The sequence below is a fragment of the Panicum virgatum genome, chromosome 1N, assembly GCF_016808335.1.
Source record: "Panicum virgatum strain AP13 chromosome 1N, P.virgatum_v5, whole genome shotgun sequence".
NCBI lineage: Eukaryota > Viridiplantae > Streptophyta > Magnoliopsida > Poales > Poaceae > Panicum > Panicum virgatum.
Genome location: NC_053145.1, coordinates 46,090,133 through 46,110,324, shown reverse-complemented (window position 1 = coordinate 46,110,324; position 20,192 = coordinate 46,090,133). Strand labels below are relative to the sequence as shown.

General features: G+C 46.0%; 1 protein-coding gene across 1 annotated transcript; it reads right to left on the bottom strand.

Moving 5' to 3' along the window:
- Positions 1–3,162: 3,162 nt before the first annotated feature.
- LOC120653580 (putative cyclin-F1-1) lies at positions 3,163–4,302 on the bottom strand. The gene has a single exon (XM_039931294.1). It carries the CDS (start codon positions 4,300–4,302, stop codon positions 3,163–3,165), a length of 1,140 nt encoding a protein of 379 aa, XP_039787228.1.
- Positions 4,303–20,192: the final 15,890 nt, after the last annotated feature.

Here is a 20,192-nt window from a genome sequence, read left to right as displayed (position 1 = left end):
GCTAACCCGTTGATTGAATAATAGAGAAGAAGCTCTTGATCGCAGAAACACACACACACGCTCACTCTCTTCCTCAGCTGTCTTTCCACCCTAATTAAATTTTTTAGAGTAAAATGCACGGGCGGTCCTCAAACTTGTCTTGTTGTGTCATCCCAGTCCACGAACTCCCAAATCGTGCCATTACGGTCCCCAAACGCTGTTTGGGGCTCATTAGAGGTCCATAATGGGTCTTTGACGTGGATCAAGCCATCCGAGTCACTAAAAAAATTGCAAAAAAGCCCCCGCCTCCCATCGTCCTTTCATTCCTGGCCATTCCCGATTTGTTCTTCTTCAGTTCATCCTCTTTCTTCAGCTGCTCCTTCCTCTTCAGGTCTTCCACCACCAACTCATACTCCTCCCACTTGTAGAATTGGCAGCCAGAGCCACGCTGCACAACAAGCACAAATCAAGCGCCAAATCGGCTGCTGACGAGCTCGACATCCCTGACATGGCGACCTGGGAGCGGCGGTGGCGGAGGCAGTAGCGAGCAGCAGAAAGGAGAAAGGGAGCGGCAGTCGGGAATGGCCAGGAATGAAAGGACGATGGGAAGGCGGGGGCTTTTTTTGCAATTTTTTTTGGTGACTTGGATGGCTTGATCCACGTCAAAGACCCGTTATGGACCTCTAATGAGCCCCAAACAACGTTTAGGGACCGTAATGGCACGATTTGGGAGTTCGTGGACCGGGATGACACAGCGAGACAAGTTTGAGGACCGCCCGTGCATTTTACTCAATTTTTTATGACCTTGTTTCTAACTAGTTCCTACAGTTCTCTTCGTTATTGTAATATATTTACCACAGTAACAGCCTCCCAAGTGTATTTAAGTTAAAAAAAACAGATGTGCACACGGTCCGGTGAAAAGGGTATGCTTGGTTGATAAATAAGTTTACTACATGTTTTGCCTAAGGCTACGAACATCTCCAGCAGTCTTCCAATAAACATCCCAATATGGTGTTATTCGGATATTCCAATATCTCCCCAATAATCTCATCCCAACACAACTAACATATTGGGATAGCAAAATTTCTCGAATTATTGAGACAACCAAATAATTATTGGGGGGAGAAGTACAGGGTAACTACTAGAGCATATTTTTTTCACGAAATTGACAGTTTATTGGGATTGGGAAAAAAGGCACCTTTTTTGAACAATTAACCACCTAACCTTAGATTAACTTTGTCGAGAAATCTCAATGTATGACATGTTGACCAAGCGACTTAGAAGTTAGGGAGACTAAAGCTCTATTTGTTTGAGTTTCTAGGTACTTTTGGACCCCTAGAGTTTGAGATGTTCAAAAATCAAATATTCACAGAAGCCAAAAGCTGAAAAGCACGTGACAAGGTACTTCTAGTGTCTGGATTTTTGGAGATATTTGATTTTTAAAGATCACAAAAGCTAATGTTCTAAAAGTGTCCAGAAAAGTTAATGACCTTAAAGTTTCCACAAGCCCAAATTATAAGTTATGATAGCAACCAAGAATCGAGTAAGAAAACTGTGATTGCCTAAAATGAGTTGTGGCGATCTAGTAAACCAAACATGCCAATAAAACACAAGCTTCCGTATGCTCTGCTGCTTTACTGCTGTATATTGGGCTTTGGGGTTAAATTCGGCAGCATCTTATTATACATGAACGCAGGGTGACCCAGTAGTTGCTCAGGACAATAATTTCACACTTAACATTGTGGACGAAAGCATTGTGACTAATCAGTGTAACCAGTAAATGTTCCATTTATTTTTAAAAAAGCCTCAGGAGTATGTTTTCACCATCAGCTTCTCTTACAGTATATCATCACTAAACAAAATCATTGTAGTATTAATAAAAAGATATGTAAAAAATCTATGGATTCAACTTTATTTCATACACAAAGCATTCGTATTGATTGTTAATCGAAGTCTATAAAGTTTGTCTTTTTGAAGTCGTAATCCATCCTATAAGAAGAAATGAAGGGAGGAGCAAGCAGCTCGGCTCTACTGTGCTTTGTCTTCGGCAGAAACGGATAGAGAGAAGGGGTGCTATGGTTGCTGTAACTCTAAATGCTTTTGTGGTCGACTGATATTGTCAAAGTAAAGTCACTTGGAAGTATCATTGGTCGGCGAACAACAACATGTTTTTGTCATAGGAGTAACAAATTGTGGTGTTTAAATGTGTCTCATGTAAAATCTCATCCTCTCCCCCCTCTTTTGTACTCTATAGACCTTCTAAGGTCCCTCATGTACTTGGTGCCATGCACCTTCCATTACCAGCTTGCTAGAATTTGTGGTAAATCAATTCTGGGGACTCTGAATGCATGGTTCTATCTTCTGAATCCTCTGGTTCAGATTCCTGATACGCCAAAGATTACCATCACTATTCGATCATGACTACATCATAATAGATACGTATGCCAAAGGGCCTCTAGCTGACTTGGTTAGGGGAACCCAGCGGCACTCCTCAGGTTCTGGGTTCGACTCCCCGTGGGAGCGAATATTTCAGGTTGAGGTTAAAAAATCCCCTCGCCTGCCCCATGTCCAAAGCACGTGTATGGTCCGGCCTAACTCACGAGGCGACAGACCCCGTGTATGGGTGGGTGCAGGGGTTTGGGGGTTTTTTCAACCTGTGTGAGAAGGTCTTCTTCTTAATACAATGCCGTGGGGGAGGTCCTTCCCCCCACAGGTCGAGTTTTTTTAATAGATACGTATATTACAAGTTGCATATATAAGACAAAAAAAACATAGTTCCAAATTTCCAAAACTGTTTCGTTAAATGCTTCTCCCAGAATTGCTTTTCGTAGCAGAAAATTGGGCACCATTTAGGCCTTTATTGACTAGTAGCGTACAATACCATTACAGTGCACACCTTTGAGCAAACATCTCCAACCCAAGATAATTACCAAATCAGATCATATCATTAGTTGTCGGAGTAATCTAATATAGTGCCATCATTTACAGCAACAAAACTGAGTTCCAATAATGCATTATACGTCCAGTATGAGCACTACAAACCGAACAAATTAAACAAAACTAAGGCTCAGGAAATCCACTGCATCTAACTCCCGATGTACATGTGAACATTGGATAATCCTAGCTGCTATACCGACACTGAAACCTTTCTGCCATTGAGCAGCAGCACACATCTTGTACAGGTCACCGCATGCCCATCAGCATGGACGGCGGAGGCAAGGAGTATCTGAGCCGAGTGGTGAGCTCCCAGTCCTCCATCATCTCCTCGCATCCTGGCCACGCCTGCAGGTTGTCGTGCAGGTCGTGGATCGCCTCCATGCACTCGATCAGGTCCTCGGTCGCGTACCCGGCCACCGGCGCCGTCGTCGAGTTGTAGCCCAAGACTACCAGCCTCGCCAGCACGATCGCCGACGCCGCGACGACGGACGGCAGGAACGCCACGCACCGGTAGTCCAGCAGCGCCATGCCGACCAGGTGGTGCGCCAGGGCCCTGACCACCGCCGCCGCCGAGACCTCCTCCTCCTGGCCCTGCGTGTGCCTCAAGAAGTGGTCGACGAACGTGTAGGCCGTAGGCCCGCTCAGGCGGTAGCCGAGCGCCGCCACCAGCTCGCGCTCCGCGTCGTGGGCCTCGCGCCGGGTGCACCCGGCGTACGCGGCGACGGCGTCGGCGTTGATCCTCCACGTGGTCTTCCTATCCTCGTACTTGGACGCGGCGAAGACGGCCGCGGCGCCCAGGAGGAGGAGCTGGCGCTCGCCGCCGTTCATCTTCCTGGCCGAGAGGAAGCGGTCCACGTAGGAGACGGCGCGGTGCAGCGCGCACGGGGCGATGCCGTAGTACCTGGAGAAGTGGTGCATCTTCTTGATGAGGGCGGCGCGGTCGATCATCATCATGTCCCCGGCCTGGGTGCCGCTGAGGTAGTCCGGCGAGGGCCGCTCCGCGGGGTCTGTCTCCATGACCCGGAACGTGGCGTCGATGCTGGCATCGTACTCGCTTCCGCACTGCTCCTGCTGCGGCTGCTTCTCGGGCGACGGCGTCTTGATGTTGATGGAGACCGCGTCGTCGCCGTAGCTGCGCGGCGCTGGAAGCACCGCCACGGGCGTCGTCGGGGCGGCGTCGTGAGCGTCCGTGGGGGAAGGAAGCCAACAGGCCAACGCGGCGCTCTGGATGCCGCCGAGCATGGCCCTGAAGCTGGCGCCGATGTCGGCGTCGTAGCCATATCCGTACCACGCGGCGGCAGGAACGCCCCCCTCGTACGTCGTCTCCATCGTCGGCCGTGCGCCGCAGGCGAGGCCAGGAAGGGCGAAGGGGGCGACGGAGCACATGGTAATTCGCCGGCCGGCGGCGCAAGAAGAGCAACAAGCAAGGAGCCCCTGGTGGTGGCGCAGAAGCGATCTGATCGGTGCAGTGCAGCAGGGAGGGGGAGAACGAAGCGGAGGGATGGTGGATTGGTGGATGGATGTTAGAGTGGAAGCCAGACGAGGGGCGGCGCTACTTTTATATCGCCCATGGGGGTGGCAACTGGTTGCGAGTCCGATCGGGTTGATCACTGGCCGGGGTTAGTTGCATACGTTGTACGCGACCGGCGCTCATCCGAGTCCGAGCTGGTACGCGGCTGAATCCGATTGAGCATGATAGAATGTGCACGCAGTAAGATGCTAGTAACAACAGACGGAAACTTTTCTTTTGAAAAACTTAACAGACGGAAACTAACTGCCGACATTCGGTGCACGGTTCATTTTTTTAACGGGTCAAGCGTTACTTCTTTTTTTTTCGAGTAAAGAGAGATGTTTATTAACTATTAGAATGGATTGATATTTATTAACTACTAGACTGGAGTGTTGTTACAATGCACTACTACAAAACAATTTACAACAACACTTTGTTTTTCTTTAGGAGCGGAATAAAATGTGACATGCTACAAATGGAGTAGAATTACTGTAGCAACCAACCCGTCCATAAAAATGTATTTTTAGGGGCGGGTCACACCCTCACCCGCCCCTCAAATAATTTTCAAAAAGATAATTCAAATTTATTTTAGAAATTCGTTTAATCCTAAAAATAGCAAAACACATCAAAAAAATTAAATTTGTACCATAGGCCTACTTTGATCTATAGATTAAGAAAAAATATCAAAAACATACTTCAGTGTATGCAATGGTTATGAGCGTGGAAAACACAAAATAAATCTCTGAGTTGTACGAGAGAGTAGAGCGAACGTGCAGCGGCCATTTCATCCATATTGAATTTATATATCAGAATAGCAGATAGAGGCCACATTATTCAAGGGGTCAGGTCTACTTACTTTATCATTCTTTCTAATTTTATTATGGGTTTGATAAGAACCTTTTTTGCTTTGCGGATAAATAATTGAAAAAAGTGTTTTTTTATAATCTACTTGTTTTATTCTAACAAATCCTATATGGAACTGCTCGCTGAAGAGAAAACTTATCTGATTGTCCCACACCCAGCCTATATCATATTTTGAAAAGAAAAAAAATAAGAATTTTCTTCTTTTTATTAACATTAAGAAAAAATAATATAATTAAAATGGAATTGGCAATATAGTTTTTATGCAATCTTGAAATGAAAGAAAAAGAGGATTTTTTGGAATCGTCATTTCTTCCCTCTGTCATATCACGAAAACCATTCGATTTGGAACAGGGAGAGATGGCTGTCAGACACGGGGCAGCGGGACTATTTATATGCATAGAATGTTCTAGAGTAAGTGATAGCTCATGGATATTCCTTACCTCTTTTGTAACTACCCGAATAGGCGTAGAACTAGCCGGAGTACAAAGGAAACTACATGATTGTGTTGTATTAGGACTTCAACTGTACTCGGCTAGGACTTTCCATGTAACTCTGTCCCCCGGATATATAAGGGCGGGCAGGGACCCCCTCAAAACACATCAACACCTAAGGCAATACAAATAATCACACAGGACGTAGGGTATTACGCAACTCGCAGCCCGAACCTGTCTAAATCTTTGTGTTCCTTGCACCATCGAGTTCAAGAGCAGTCGATCCCTACCTACAAACTTTACTTCTAAGGGTATCTCTGAGCAGTCTTGGCTGTAAACACCGACAGCTGGCGCGCCAGGTAGGGGACTCGGAGAGTTCATCGGCGAGTTCGATGGCCACTTTCGCTCTCAGCACCATGGCGCTTCCTCAAGGCGCCACCTTCGTCTTTGGCTCATGGGTCTACGTCGCCAACAGTTCGGGCGGCTTTGACAGCCACCTAACCAACCCTGCTACGCTAAAGGCAACCTCGTCGGAAAGCCCCAATAAACTCGCCGGATCGGATGATCATGGCGTCATGCTGCTTCCCGACCTCGCCAAGAAGATCGAGATGAAACTCGAAGACACCTCGGGTTCTACTCGGACTCAGATTGATAAACCGAATTCTATTCGGATTGAGACTCCTCTTGCCCAACCCATCTACGGGTTGCACAATGCATCATCTATTTACCGACAGATGATCAAATCCATCTATGAAAATAGCTTGGACGAACTACTTTGCGTCGAGAACTCCTCAGTCACCGCTAGTCGGGAGGCACCCGTTTTCGATGTATACCCAGATCCAGATGAATCGTTTCATGATAGCCTGGATTTTATCACTAATGCGTTGGCAAAGATTCAGCTCAAGTCCTGCCGGGATCACACACTCGCAGAACTACTCGATAATCTCCGAGAAATTGCCAGCATTGATGATCTCCCGTTCCAACACGGTACTCCCCTCACACCTGAGCGGGAAACTGGGTCTGGGTGAACCGAACTAGCTGATTATGAATCAGACTTGGAGAGTTACTCTCCAGAACGTCTGGTCTCCGTGATCAACCAGCAAGGAGGAGGTGCTCCCAGCCATCATGACCTTAATGAAACCACAGATCAGATTTCAGAGGGCAATCTGACCAAGACACTCCGCAAGATGAGGATGAAGCTACTCGCACAGCTCGCAGGGCAAGAAACCAACGCAAAGGAGAATGCAGGGCCCAAGCTGCCGAGCGCGCTCGCCTTCCCCCACGCAATCTCTACCATGAATTCAACAATGTCGCGGACCCAATCTTCAATACTCCCATCGCCACGATGATAGAAGCAACTCTGTGCCTCATGCAAATGCCACAAAACCCACAGATGGAGCGCATCATACACCTCACACGACATGCTGTCGAGCAACTCGAGAGGCAAAATCCCCTGTCCTCAATTCATGGCACTCGATCTAAGGCGACTGCAATAGTAATACCTCAAGCAAGCCGTACCCCGGGAGGCCATCATCGTTAATTGCAACAGCAAAACCAAAGAAACCAAGAGATTCAGGAAGTCGCAAGCAATCATCGCCCCAGGGGTGGCCAACCACCAGCAAACTAAGCTCCTGGGCCTCAACCAATCTGCAACTACAATCGTGGTCAAAACCCCAAAGAAGTAGCCGATTCCATAATGGACGCACGGGGCATCATCAACGCAAGACACAGAGCACATCTTACAAATAATTCCGATCAATTCCCAGCCCTCAGCAGCGTTTTCGACAACATCGAGTACCCGAAGGACTTCAAACCCACAAATGTCCAGAAGTACGACGGTAAGCAAGACCCTGCTCAATGGTTACGTTTATACTCGACCGCTGTTAGTGTTGCAGGAGGAGACACCAACACCAAGGTCCTCTACTCCCCGATGGCCCTGGAGCCCGCACCTCTCACGTGGCTTGAGAGCTTGACGCACGAGTCCATACACTCGTGGGAGGATCTCAAGGTCTTCATCGACAACTTCCAAGGGTCTCTACACCGAGTAGCTACTCGACATGCTCTGTCTATGTGCAAACAAGAGCAAGGCGAAACCATCAGATCCTACGCCAAGCGCTTCTTCGACACGAGAGCCACCATCCCCAACATCGCGGACGACGACGTCATCGACTACTTCCAGAGTGGCATTACTGTCCAATCTCTCTACCGTGACTTTGGGCGTGACCGCCCAAAAATAGTAGTAGAGCTATGCAACATGATGCAGCGTTGGGCAGACGAAGAGGAGCAAGAGCGCAGCCGTTTCCCACGCCGTAACAATGACAACAATGGGAAGCACCACAACGATCGTGGAGGGCCCAGCATCCAGCGGGATTCAGCGTGCAAGCGCAAGCCAGACGATACCGTCAGCACCATGGATCGCACTCCGCGTGGTAAGAAGAATGAAAAGCCGCAGGATCAGTTCGATAAGATCCTCCACAACAAGAGGTGCCCAATCCACCCTAAGAGCAACCACTCGATGTGGGAATGCACAATCATACGAAAGTCTTTCCAGACTACGCCGCCAGACGCTCCTAAGAAGAAGCAGAACAAGGATGACGAGGACGACAAAAAAAGACCCTGACGGTTTTCAACAGCAACAAAACGTGACCAACGTCATATTCGGAGGAGATCCCAGCTTTTCCAAGCGAGCTCAGATGCTATTACTTAGGGAGATTCTCTCAGTCGAGCCTGCAATCCAGAGGCCATTAAAATACAGCGATGTCCCTATCACCTTCTCCAGGGAGGATCAATGGACCAGCTTCTCTGAACCAGGAAAGTTCCTGCTGGTACTCGATCCAGTCGTCCAAGGATCCAAACTCACACGAGTACTTATCGACGGTGGAAGTGGGCTCAACCTGATCTTTGCAAGCACACTAGCAAAAATGGGCCTCAACTACATGAGTTTGCTAACACCAAGCAAAGCTCCCTTCTACGGCATCGTTCCTGGAAACTCTTCTACACCAGTCAGCTCGGTCACTCTCCTAGTCACATTTGGTACAGAACAAAACTTCCGGACGGAGTACATCAAGTTCGAAGTAGCCGACTTCGAATCTTCCTACCATGCCATACTGGGAAGACCGGTGTTAGCCAAGTTCATGGCAATGCCACACTACGTATATCTAGTCCTCAAGATGCCGGGCAACAGAGGAGTCCTTTCCCTGCGAGGGGACCTCCTCAAGTCCTTCGAGTGCGACAAGGAAGCACTAGATCACGCTTCTACTATTCGAGTTCCTAGCTCCGTCAGCGAAATACTTGCTGCTGCCAAGGAACTCTCACTCAACAAGGATTCGATGCCTTCAAAGAAGCCAAGCCAGTCATCATTAAAACCTACTGGTGATGTTGGCACCAAGACTATCCGACTACAAGAAGAAGATGACTCCTAAACCGCCATCATCGGAGCTGGCTTGGGCGACAAATAGGAACTCGAGCTCGTCAACTTCCTTAGGGCCAACCGAGACGTATTCGCATGGATACCAGTGGATATACTAGGGGTGCCCAAAGAGTTGATCGAGCATGCACTAAAAGTCGATCCCAAAGCCACACCAAAGAAGTAACGGCTACACCATTTTTCCCCGGGCAAGCGAGAAGCCATCAAGAAGGAGCTGGCAAAACTACTCGCAGCAGGGTTCATCAAAAAAGTCTATCATCCTGAATGGTTGGCCAACCCTGTACTCGTCCAGAAGAAGAACAACAACGAGTGGAGGATGTGTGTCGACTACACTGATCTGAACAAGCATTGCCCAAAGGATCCTTTCGGGATACCTCGCATTGATCAAGTAATCGACTCCACCGCTGGATGTGTCCTACTATCCTTCCTCGACTGTTATTCAGCCTATCACCAGATCGCTCTAAAAGAAGAAGACCAAATCAAGACGGCATTCATCACCCCTTACGGGGCATATGCTTACAAGACCATGTCTTTTGGGTTGAAAAACGATGGTGCCACTTACTAGCGCACGATATAGTTGTGCTTCGCTGATCAGCTACATCACAATGTTGAAGCCTATGTTGACGATGTCATTGTCAAAACCAAGTCCCAGGATCAATTCATAGCTGTCTTGGAAGAAACCTTCTACAACCTCCAAAAGTTTCGCTGGAAACTCAACCCAACCTAGTGTGTCTTTGGCGTACCCTCTGGAAAACTACTCGGATTCATCGTCAGCCACCGAGGAATCGAGGCTAACCTAGAGAAGATCAATGCCATCATACCCATGGATGCTCCAGCTACTATAAAGGACGTCCAGAAGCTTACAGGCTGCATGGCAGCCTTGAATCGCTTCTTATTTTCAGGCTTGTTGAACGGGGTCTACCCTTCTTCAAGCTCCTCAAGCGACAAGACAAATTTGAGTGGACTACAGAAGACGCGGAAGCACTCGAGAACCTCAAGTATCACCTCCAGTCGCCGCCAATTCTTACAGCTCCACTACCAGGTGAAGAGCTACTCCTCTATATCATTGTGACTACTCATGTAGTAAGCACAGCGATAGTAGTCGAACGCCCGGAGGAAGACCATGCTTACGGCATCCAGAGACTAGTCTACTTCATCAATGAAGTACTCTCTGAATCAAAGGTTAGATATCCATCAATTCAGAAAGTTCTGTATGGAATTCTAATCACCTACAGGAAGCTTCGACACTACTTCGACGAGTACAAGATCTAAGTCATCACTGACTTCCCGTTGGCGGACATACTCCACAACCAGGATGCCACTGGAAGAATTTCATAGTGGGTAGTTGAACTGGGAGCCTTGGAAATCAACTTCAAACCAAGAACAGCAATTAAGTCGCAAGCACTAGTTGACTTCTTAGCTGAATGGCGGGAAATCAAATCCCAGCACCTCACAACATCCCAGAGCATTGGGTAATGTACTTTGATGGCTCACTCAAGCTCGACGGAGGCGGCATGGGAGTTCTATTTATCTCTCCCAAAGGAGAGCAATTGAAGTATGTGTTCCAGATCCTGTTTAAGGTTTCCAACAATGAAGCAGAATACGAGTCACTGTTACACGGGCTTCGCCTAGCAGTCTCTCTTGGGATCAAGCGACTACTTGTCTATGGCAACTCTCCACTCATCGTTCAGTAAGTCAATAAAGAGTGGGACATCAATAAGGACACAATGGACGCATACGTTAAAGAAATCAGAAAACTCGAGAACAAGTTCTCATGATTGGAAATCCACCACGTAGATCGTGACAATAATGTGGGAGCCGATGTCCTGTCCAAACTTGGATCTACTCGAGCAGCTGTTCCACCCGGAGTCTTTGTTCATGAACTATATCATCCATCAGTCAAGCTACATAGTCAGCAAACTACTGACGTGGAGGCCCCGACCACAGTTAGAGAAGTGCTGATGATCGTAGAAGACTGGCAGATTCAGTTCATCGACTTCATCAAGGAGTTCAAGCTTCCATCACACGTCGATGCCAAGAGTGCTGAAGCAGCGCGCATCATTAGGCGAAGCAAAGGTTTTGTTCTCGTTGGCGATAACCTGTACAAGCGCTCCGCCTCTGGCATCCTCATGAAATGTGCCACCCTTGAAGAAGGCAAGGACATCCTAAGGGAAATACATGAAGGAGTTTGTGGCAATCATGCTGCATCAAGGACACTAGTCGGCAAGGCCTACAGGTCAGGTTTCTTCTAGCCAACTGCCATCTCAGATGCAGAAGACCTCATCAAAAGATGTCCTGGCTGCTAACTCTTCGGCAAGAAGACTCATGTGCCAGCACACAACTTGATCACAATCTCTCTGTCATGGCCGTTCGCCTGTTGGAGTCTGGACATGATCGGACCTTTAACCATAGCTCCAGGAGGACTCAATCATGTGCTGGTAGCAGTCGACAAGTTTACCAAGTGGATCGAGTACAAGCCCATTGTCAAGATCTTGTCAGATAGAGCAGTGAATTTCATCTCCGACATCATACATCGGTTCGGATTTTCTCACACTATTATCACTGATCTGGGTTCTAACTTCACATCGCAGTCTTTTTGGGATTTCTGTGACAATTCCTTCATAGAGGTCAAATATGCTTCAGTGGCTCATCCCCGAGCAAATGTTCAACTTGAACGCATCAATGGCTTAGTACTCGATGGCTTGAAAAAGAGACTGTACGATGCCAATACCAAAAAGGGCGGCAAGTGGATTCAAGAACTACCCCATGTGGTATGGGGGCTGCGAACACAGCCCAGCAAGGCAACTAGACAATCTCCTTTCTTCCAAACCTATAGATCGGAGACTATACTATCCACAGATATCATGTGGAAATCTCCAAAAGTAGAAGCCTATCAAGAAGGAGAAGCAAATGAACCTCGACAACTTGAGTTGGATTCAGTCGAAGAAGCCAGGATCAATGCTCTGACCCAATCGGCTAGATATCTTCAAGGAGTCAGACGATATCATGATCGCAATGTTCAGCAAATATCTTTCAATATAGGAGATCTAGTCATATGAAGGATCCATGATGAAACAGGACTGCACAAGTTAAATTCTAGATGGGTGGGACCTTTTATTGTGTCTAAAGTTATAAGACCTGGATTATACAGAATTACCGATGCCGACGGTAATGAGGTACCCAATTCCTAGAATATCGAGCACTTGCACAGATTTTATCCTTGATCCAAGTTGTATGGTGATGTCAGTTGGTCTCTTTAATAAATCAAGGGTTTCTATCAACTTTTTGACTACATTAAAGGCAGTTGTCAACCTAGCAGCATCACATTGGACTATTCTCTAATAGGTTTTTCCAACCAGGGTAATCTCTACAGATTCATACCGACCTGGATAACCTAATATGGATAGCTTACATAGTTTTTCCATTGGGGTAACCTATCAAGGTTCATCCGAACAGGATAACTATACAAGCCACATCCTTGTCCTCAGCATAAGGACACAACCTACTGGCTTGCTCGAGAAGGTCTTTGGATACCTTTACTAGTTTGTCCAACTTGGGTAACTCGACGGGGTTCGTCCTAACAGGTCAACTATAAAGAACTCCAGCCTTGCGTTAAAGGCACAACTACTCGCTTGCTCGAGTATGTTTTGGATACTATCAAAATTTGTCCAACTTGGGTAATCCGACGGAGTTCATCCTAACTGGTCAATCTTAATAGTTACTCCAGTCTACATGTTAGACACTCTACTCGCTCGCCCGAATAGATTATGGATATCTCTATACAGTTTTTTTCTATCTAGATAATCCGACGAGATTCATCCTAACTGATCAACTACGGATATTACTCCATGTAAGCACTTACTTGCCCACTCGAGTAGTTTGTGTTTCGACGACTTATCCTACTGTATTAGATCATGCTTCTGAAGACATGCCAACAGGATAAAAACAATACATACAAAGACAAGTTCTTACAAAAGATCACAAGAGCTGTTACAAGCAGATTACTCTGCCAAGTTCTTCAAGATCTCCTCGACAATTACTTCTGATTCTTTACACTAGCCCTGGAAATCCTCATCAGAGCAATCAACGGCTATTCCCTTTGCTATGTGGGCTAAGTTATGCTGAGGCCAGTAAGACTTAACAATCCCAATCATATGGGTCAGATAGTTCTTGGAGGTGACCGTCATGATGTCGAAGAACTTTTTGGGAGCCTCTTCTAAACACTCCACTAAAGACTTACTACTCGACGACCCTCCTTCAGAATCCACCATGTCTACAATGACTTGTGCTGCAGCTGCTAGTCAAGCTTGATCACTTGAAGAACCTGATAAAGGAACCTTTCAGTGAATATGCAACTATTGACAAGATACTGTCAAGAGAAGATTTAGGTACTTACAAGCTTGGGCAGTCTGCAATTGTTCTTGGAGCTTGGATTTTTCTTCCTCAAGGCTCTTGATCTGCTGTTTCATCTTATAAAGCTCTCGCGTATGTTCACGGTTAGCTTCATAAAGCTTGTTCCGTGCAGCAAGAGCTTCATCAAGACGCTTGGCAATCTCAGCATTCTTCTGAGTCAAGGTGTTCCAATTATCTATGGTCTGATACAAAGCCTGGGATTTCAGAAAAGACCGATTGGTAACATCCTACAAGTACAATAGATGATGCGTCAGATTTCATGAATTACTCAATATCAACAAACATAGCAGCATAAGTCTTACCTCGGTATATTTGAAGCTCCATTGCATATAATCTGCAAGCTTCTTCACATTTTCTATAGACAGCAGCAGATCATGAAAGAGCTCCTTTCCCAACTCCTCCTGGGCAGATTGAGGAAGAGACTGAAAGGGTACTACTCGAACGGCATGATTCCTTGATCCTTCAGCATCACCACCACCAATTCCAGCAGCAGTGGCAGCTTCCCCAGTAGCTGCAGATGGGGTAGGCTTGGTTGTTTCGGGAGTCGACTCCTTTGATGTTCCAGATATGCCTGCATCTTGATAAACAGTTATGAATGTCTTGGACTTGATCAACCCAATTATTGGTGACTCGGGGGGGCTGATCGAGTAGTTGCCTCTGGATCGCTTTGCATCCAGTTATGAATGTCTTGGACTTGATCTTCCTCGTGTGCACGAAGATATTGGATCCTAGACAAGCGAGATTCAGAACAAGGAAGCTGAGGCCAATTGGATCTAATAAGAAAGAGTCAGATTCTTACTGGCCACTGTCGAGGCGGTGTGTTTTCCTCTGCAACAAAGATCCAAGAGCTGCTTTACGCTTCTTACTGCCACCAAAATGGGGGGCATGTTCTGAAGACGGAGGCATGCAGTACCATGTCTTATAATTCTTTTGCAAAAAGAGGATTCATCAGAATATCAAAAGGCTTACCTACAAGTACTCAAAAATGCTTTCTAACTCTTACCCAGGTCTTTTCGGGTGGATTGACTACCGAAAAGAGTGATGGCAACACCAAAGCGTTGTCGAAGTGGTCAAGTACTTTGTAGCATCGTTTGACTACCTCAGCATGAGACATTGCCTCTGGAGTAAGCCTGGTGGGATCTTCTACACCTTCATATCTGAAGGCAGGGTGCTTCCGACGCTGCAGGGGTTGGATTCGACGACTCACAAAGGAAAATACCACATGGTCGCCAGTGATTCCATTGTTCTTCAACGTTGCAATGGCATCAAGAAGGCATTTTACTTGGCCGCCACCAGGTCCAGTGCTCGACCAGCATGGACGGACTTGTGGGGTGCCAAGAATTCTCTCTGGAAGTGGTGATTCAAAGTTTCCGACATGAAACTAGAAACTTTTTCATTCGACTCCTTTACCCGCTGGCTTGTAAGATAAGTACTCGTCTCGGGTCTCAGGACGGAGTATCAACTCACATCCCCCGACGACGGCAGGCTTGGTAGCATTTGAAATGGGTACAAGGATAAAGAAATGTTAAAAAAAGGTGGAAATGGGAAAGGATGCCAAGGAATGCTTCGCGAAAATGGGTGAATATAGCAAGATGTAAGATAGATTGTGGGGTCAAATGATGCAATTGGATCCCCCAGAAGTGAAGAAGATCATGAAAAAATTCAGAAACAGGCACTGCAAGGCCACGTTCCACGAAATCACGGAACACAATGGTTTCAAGTGTACCTTCGAAAGGATAATGATCCCCTTCACCTGCACACCATTGGATCACAAGTTGACTCTGGAGAAGACCCATAGTCTCCAGTTCTTGTATAGCAGCTTCGGACATTTTGCTTTTGTGCTAGCCTGTGGAGAGATTAGCATCCTCTTCATCATCGACCTTGGATTTGTTCTTCTTGGGAGCCATCTCAGTGTCACGAGCTATGATCTTAAAGCTCGGGGGCTATGAGAGGGGCTGGTGGATGGAGAACTGAGAAGGCAAGCGATTGGGAAATTTGGATCTAACAATGATGGCGGCCAGGAGTCAAAAGGGGTAAAACTCTAAAAGTCACCGAATTGGTTTATAAGGTTTTGAATGGCAATTCTATGAATACCTGGAAGATCGACGGTTGTTCATTTTTCTGAGCATTTTGTGGCATATATTTTTCATCACGAGTTTTAGATTCTTAAATTTAAATGGAGAAATTTAAATTCAAGACTCGAGGGCTGCAGAATACATGAATCAGAGATTTATTTTTCAAATTTTTTTGTAAAATAATGAAGTAAAAAGACTGAAGTGACCCTCAGCCTGATTCTACGATTCAACCTAAGGCTTGGGGGCTACTCCATATGGAGCGCGAGTACTTCACCATATATGATCAAGATTTCGAGGCTTGAGCACCTCAAAGCCTCGAAGCAACCGGAAGTACTTGGTGGACTACTCGATGTATCTGAAGGAAGGCCCAGTAGCAACCTGAAGGATGTTCTGACTACTTGAAGTACTTGAAGACGCACATCCAAGTACTCGATGCCTGCAGGACTCGACTATGAAGAGCTCGGGGGCTTGTCAGACCCGGGGCAGCGGGACTAGTTATAGGCATAGAATGTTCTAGAGTAAGGGATAGCTCATGGATGTACCTTACCTCTCTTGTAACTAACCGAATAGTCGTAGAACTAGCCGCAGTACAAAGGAAACTACCCGATTGTGTTGTAGTAGGACTTCAACTGTACTCGGCTAGGACTTTCCATGTAACCATGTCCCCCCGGATATATAAGGGCGGGCAGGGACCCCCTCAAAACACATCAACACCGAAGGCAATACAAACAACAATAGAGGACATAGGGTATTACACAACTCGCAGCCCGATCCTGTCTAAATCTTTGTGTTCCTTGCACCATCGAGTTCCAGAGCAGTCGATCCCTACCTACAAACCTTACTGCTAAAGGTATCCCTGAGCAGTCTTGGCGGTAAGCACCGACAATGGCCGAGCGGACTAAAGTGGCAGATTGCTAATTAGTTGTACATATTTTTTGATACTGAGGGTTCGAATAATCCCTCTCTTTCCGCCGCGGCAAGCGGTGGCGCGGGGAACACGGGTGCAGCAAGCTGGTCAGAGCAGCTTCGGTGATTTTTTTAATTATTTTATTCAATTAGTAGGGGACGGGGCGCGGCGTGACCCGCCCCTGAAAATTCATTTCTAAGGGCGGGTCACTGTAACATCCCGGATTTTTTCGGAACGTATAAAGTCAAAAAATGTGAATTTTGAAAAAATTTCGTGATAGTGCTATAATAAATCCATTTAAGTAGGATTTCTGCCTTCTAAAAACTCTTAATAATTAAAAATTATAAATTAAATTGAGGATTATTATTTGTTAGTGTGAATGAATTTGGAGTTAATTGGATTTAATTCGCTCTACCCTGTTTATTCGAAATTCCAATCGGGTTTAGTTTCGTTGCTCGAAATTGTGTGGAAAGCAAATTCGAAGTGTGCCCTTCGAAATTGTTTTCAAATGCTAACTACCCAGTGTGGGATTTAATTTCAATTGAACCATTCAAATTAAATCCTAACTCTAACTCTTACTCTAACCCTAACCCGAATCCGACCTAGACCAAACCCTAGTCCAGCCTGCAACCCGTGACCTGTAATCGGACCTAGACTCTAACTAGAACCTGCAGTTCAAACCCGGTTAAGCCCAAAACCAACAGACCTAAAACCCGGCCTGGCAGCAAACGAGCCCGACCCACTAAGGCTGACTTGGCCTGCTACCTGCACCAACCCTGCTTCTGGCCTGTTCCAGCGCTGTTTTTTCTTTTTTTATATTTAAAAAAATAAAATTTCAAAAATATATGTCCGTTTCGAAAAATTTCGAAAATATACCCCGGTCGCCCGCCCCAGGGGCGACAGGACCTTAATGTAATTTTTTTCTTCTAATTTGCAAAGAGGTCCCTGGCCGGGGGCGCGTGGGGGCCTGTCGCCCCCCCCCCAACGGGCGACTGGGGGCCCCACCCACGGGCGACACGGGGGGCCTGTCGCCCCCCCTCGGGCGACCGGCTCTGCCCCCCTATATAAGCCATTGACCCCCATTCCCTCCTCATTTGAGCCCAAAAATTCCACCAAAAATCCAGAAAAAAGAGAGGGGTGAGGAGAAGGGAAGCGGCGAAGCCCTGCCGGATTGCGCACTTGTGATCTGCAGGTAAGTACATTTAACTTATGTATTTTTCCATTGGTATTGTAGAGTAATTTAATTTAATTAGTGCTATAGTAGAACCATTTAAGTAGGAGTTTAATGATACTTTAGTTACGTAGTAGTAAATTAGTTTAGAAAAATAGTACTACGCGTTTATTATTACAATTGCTGTACTATTAGAGACGTGTTTATAAATTAATTACGATTTAGAATAGAATTTCGCATATGCAGTATAGAATTTGAGTGTCATCACGTAGTTATGAATACTTATATGTTATATGTTGTAGTTGAAATCCATACTTAGTTTTTACGGATTATTGAATAAGGTAATGAAGTAAAGAGTATAACTCGATAAGTATTCTGTGATATACAGATATGTCGAGAAGATGCAGTTTCAAGTATTTTTTGGTGACTACAATGTTTTGTATGGGCCAAATGGAGTACACCTTTCTGCCTTTAAGTGCACATCTAGCGCCATAGATAAACCTCTGGAGAGGAGTTTTGGTTCCATATATAAGTAGCTGCAGCGTGGGTTCCGTGTTGATCCAGAGACACATGTGATGACTATCCAGTCTCTTGTTAATTGGGAGGTAGAAAGTGATTTATGGGAATTGATGATGATACACAGCACTGATGACTGGCAGAAGTACATGCAAGAAGCTCTAGAGCGTGGGTGGCCTCTGGCCATTCTTGTTCAAACCCGGGAGAAGACACAAAATAAAATCCAACATGGTGCAGATCAAGCAACTCTGAGTATTCAAAGATAGACCAACTATGTTGAGCAAGGTGAGTCAGAAGAGATAGAGAACCAAAACATCAGACCACAGGGCCTTGCTGATGAGGGAGAGAGGATACATAGCATTATGGACGAAATGGAGGCAGAAGACCAAACCACAATGGAGATGGAAGAATATGAGGGCTGAGTGGAAGGAGCATGGTTTTAGCAACCATGTCGTATAAGACGTACGAAATCAGGAGTGGGACTACAGAGGGAATGAGGTAGTGCAAGGTGCAACATATCAAAACATTGAAGCCGTAAAAGATGCTATGAGACTATGGGCAATATCATTGAAACGAGAATTTAGAGTCGTAAAGTCTGGCAGTAAAGAATATGAGGTGAATTGTGTGAATGATGGATGTCCATGGCGAGTACATGCATTCAAGGGAAAATGGAAGTCGAACTGGAAATGTTCCATTGTGACAGAGCACACTTGTTTCCTGTCAGAAGTTCAGCCCTTACATCGCAATATATCATGCGACTTTGTTGCAAAGCAAATATATGGGTTGATTATGGACAACCTAAATTATGAGCCAAAAATGATTGTTCGACACATTGAGCAGACTTACCAGTACACCATTAGTTATTTGAAGGTATGGCAGGCTAAACAAAGGGTGTTCGAGATGCGGTTCAGCACATACGAGGCATCATATGATAACCTACCTCGTATGTTATCCCAGGTTGCTGTTAGAAATCCTGGAAGCTTTTATGACACATACCTCGTACCAGCCGTGACTAGGGGGCAAAGCATTCTGCAACGAGCCTTCTTTTGCCTAGGTGCCTATGTTAGGGTATTTCAGTGTTGTCTTCCGGTGATCTGCATTGATGGCACATTTCTGACTGGAAGGTATAAAGGTCAGATACTCACCGCAATTGGGGTAGATTGCAACAACCAAATAGTTCCGCTCGCATTTGCATTTGTTGAGAATGAGAACTTAGACAGTTGGTATTGGTTCCTTGAACGAGTGAAGGTTCATGTTGTTGCTGCACGTCCAGATGTGTGCCTTATTAGTGATAGGCATGCAGGTCTGCTACAATCAATACTGAAATTGCAACGTGGAACTGCGACAACGCCTCAATTGTGGCCCGATGTCCAAAACAGGTGGTGCATTAGGCATATGGGTGCAAACTTCTATGACCACTTCAAGAACAAGGATCTTAAGAACATGTTTAAGAGGTTGTGCACCCAAAATCAATAGAGAAAATTCAATGCATTATGGCAGATGCTTGATCAGTTGACTGCAGAGCAAGTGAAGGTAAGGGCATCAGGAACAAGCACGAGTCAGGCTGCAGAGGCTAGGGATTCAATTGAGAAGCCATTTTCACACTGGATTCGAGGTGCACCTAAGGAGAAATGGTCATTCCTTTATGATACCAACGGAATACGGTATGGTATTCAGACAACGAACCATGCAGAGTGTTTCAATATGGTTATGCGTTCTTGTCGTGCCTTTCCTCTTGTGTGAATTGTTGAGTTCATCATGTATGAGTGCATGAAGTATTTCAGAGAGCGTTACATGGCTGCAAGCATAAACATCAGCAACCCCCAAATTCAGTTTTGCACAAGAGTGACACAATATATGCAACAGAGGATTGAAAAGGCCAAACTGCACCGCGTCATATCGACAGGTACAATGGAGCATAGATTTGAGGTTCTACGCAAGGATAGAACTAGTTGTGGTATC

Coding starts and splice junctions, on each gene's coding strand:
- LOC120653580 (XM_039931294.1), bottom strand. CDS start 4,302: ATGTGCTCCGTCGCCCCCTTCGCCCTTCCTGGCCTCGCCTGCGGCGCA.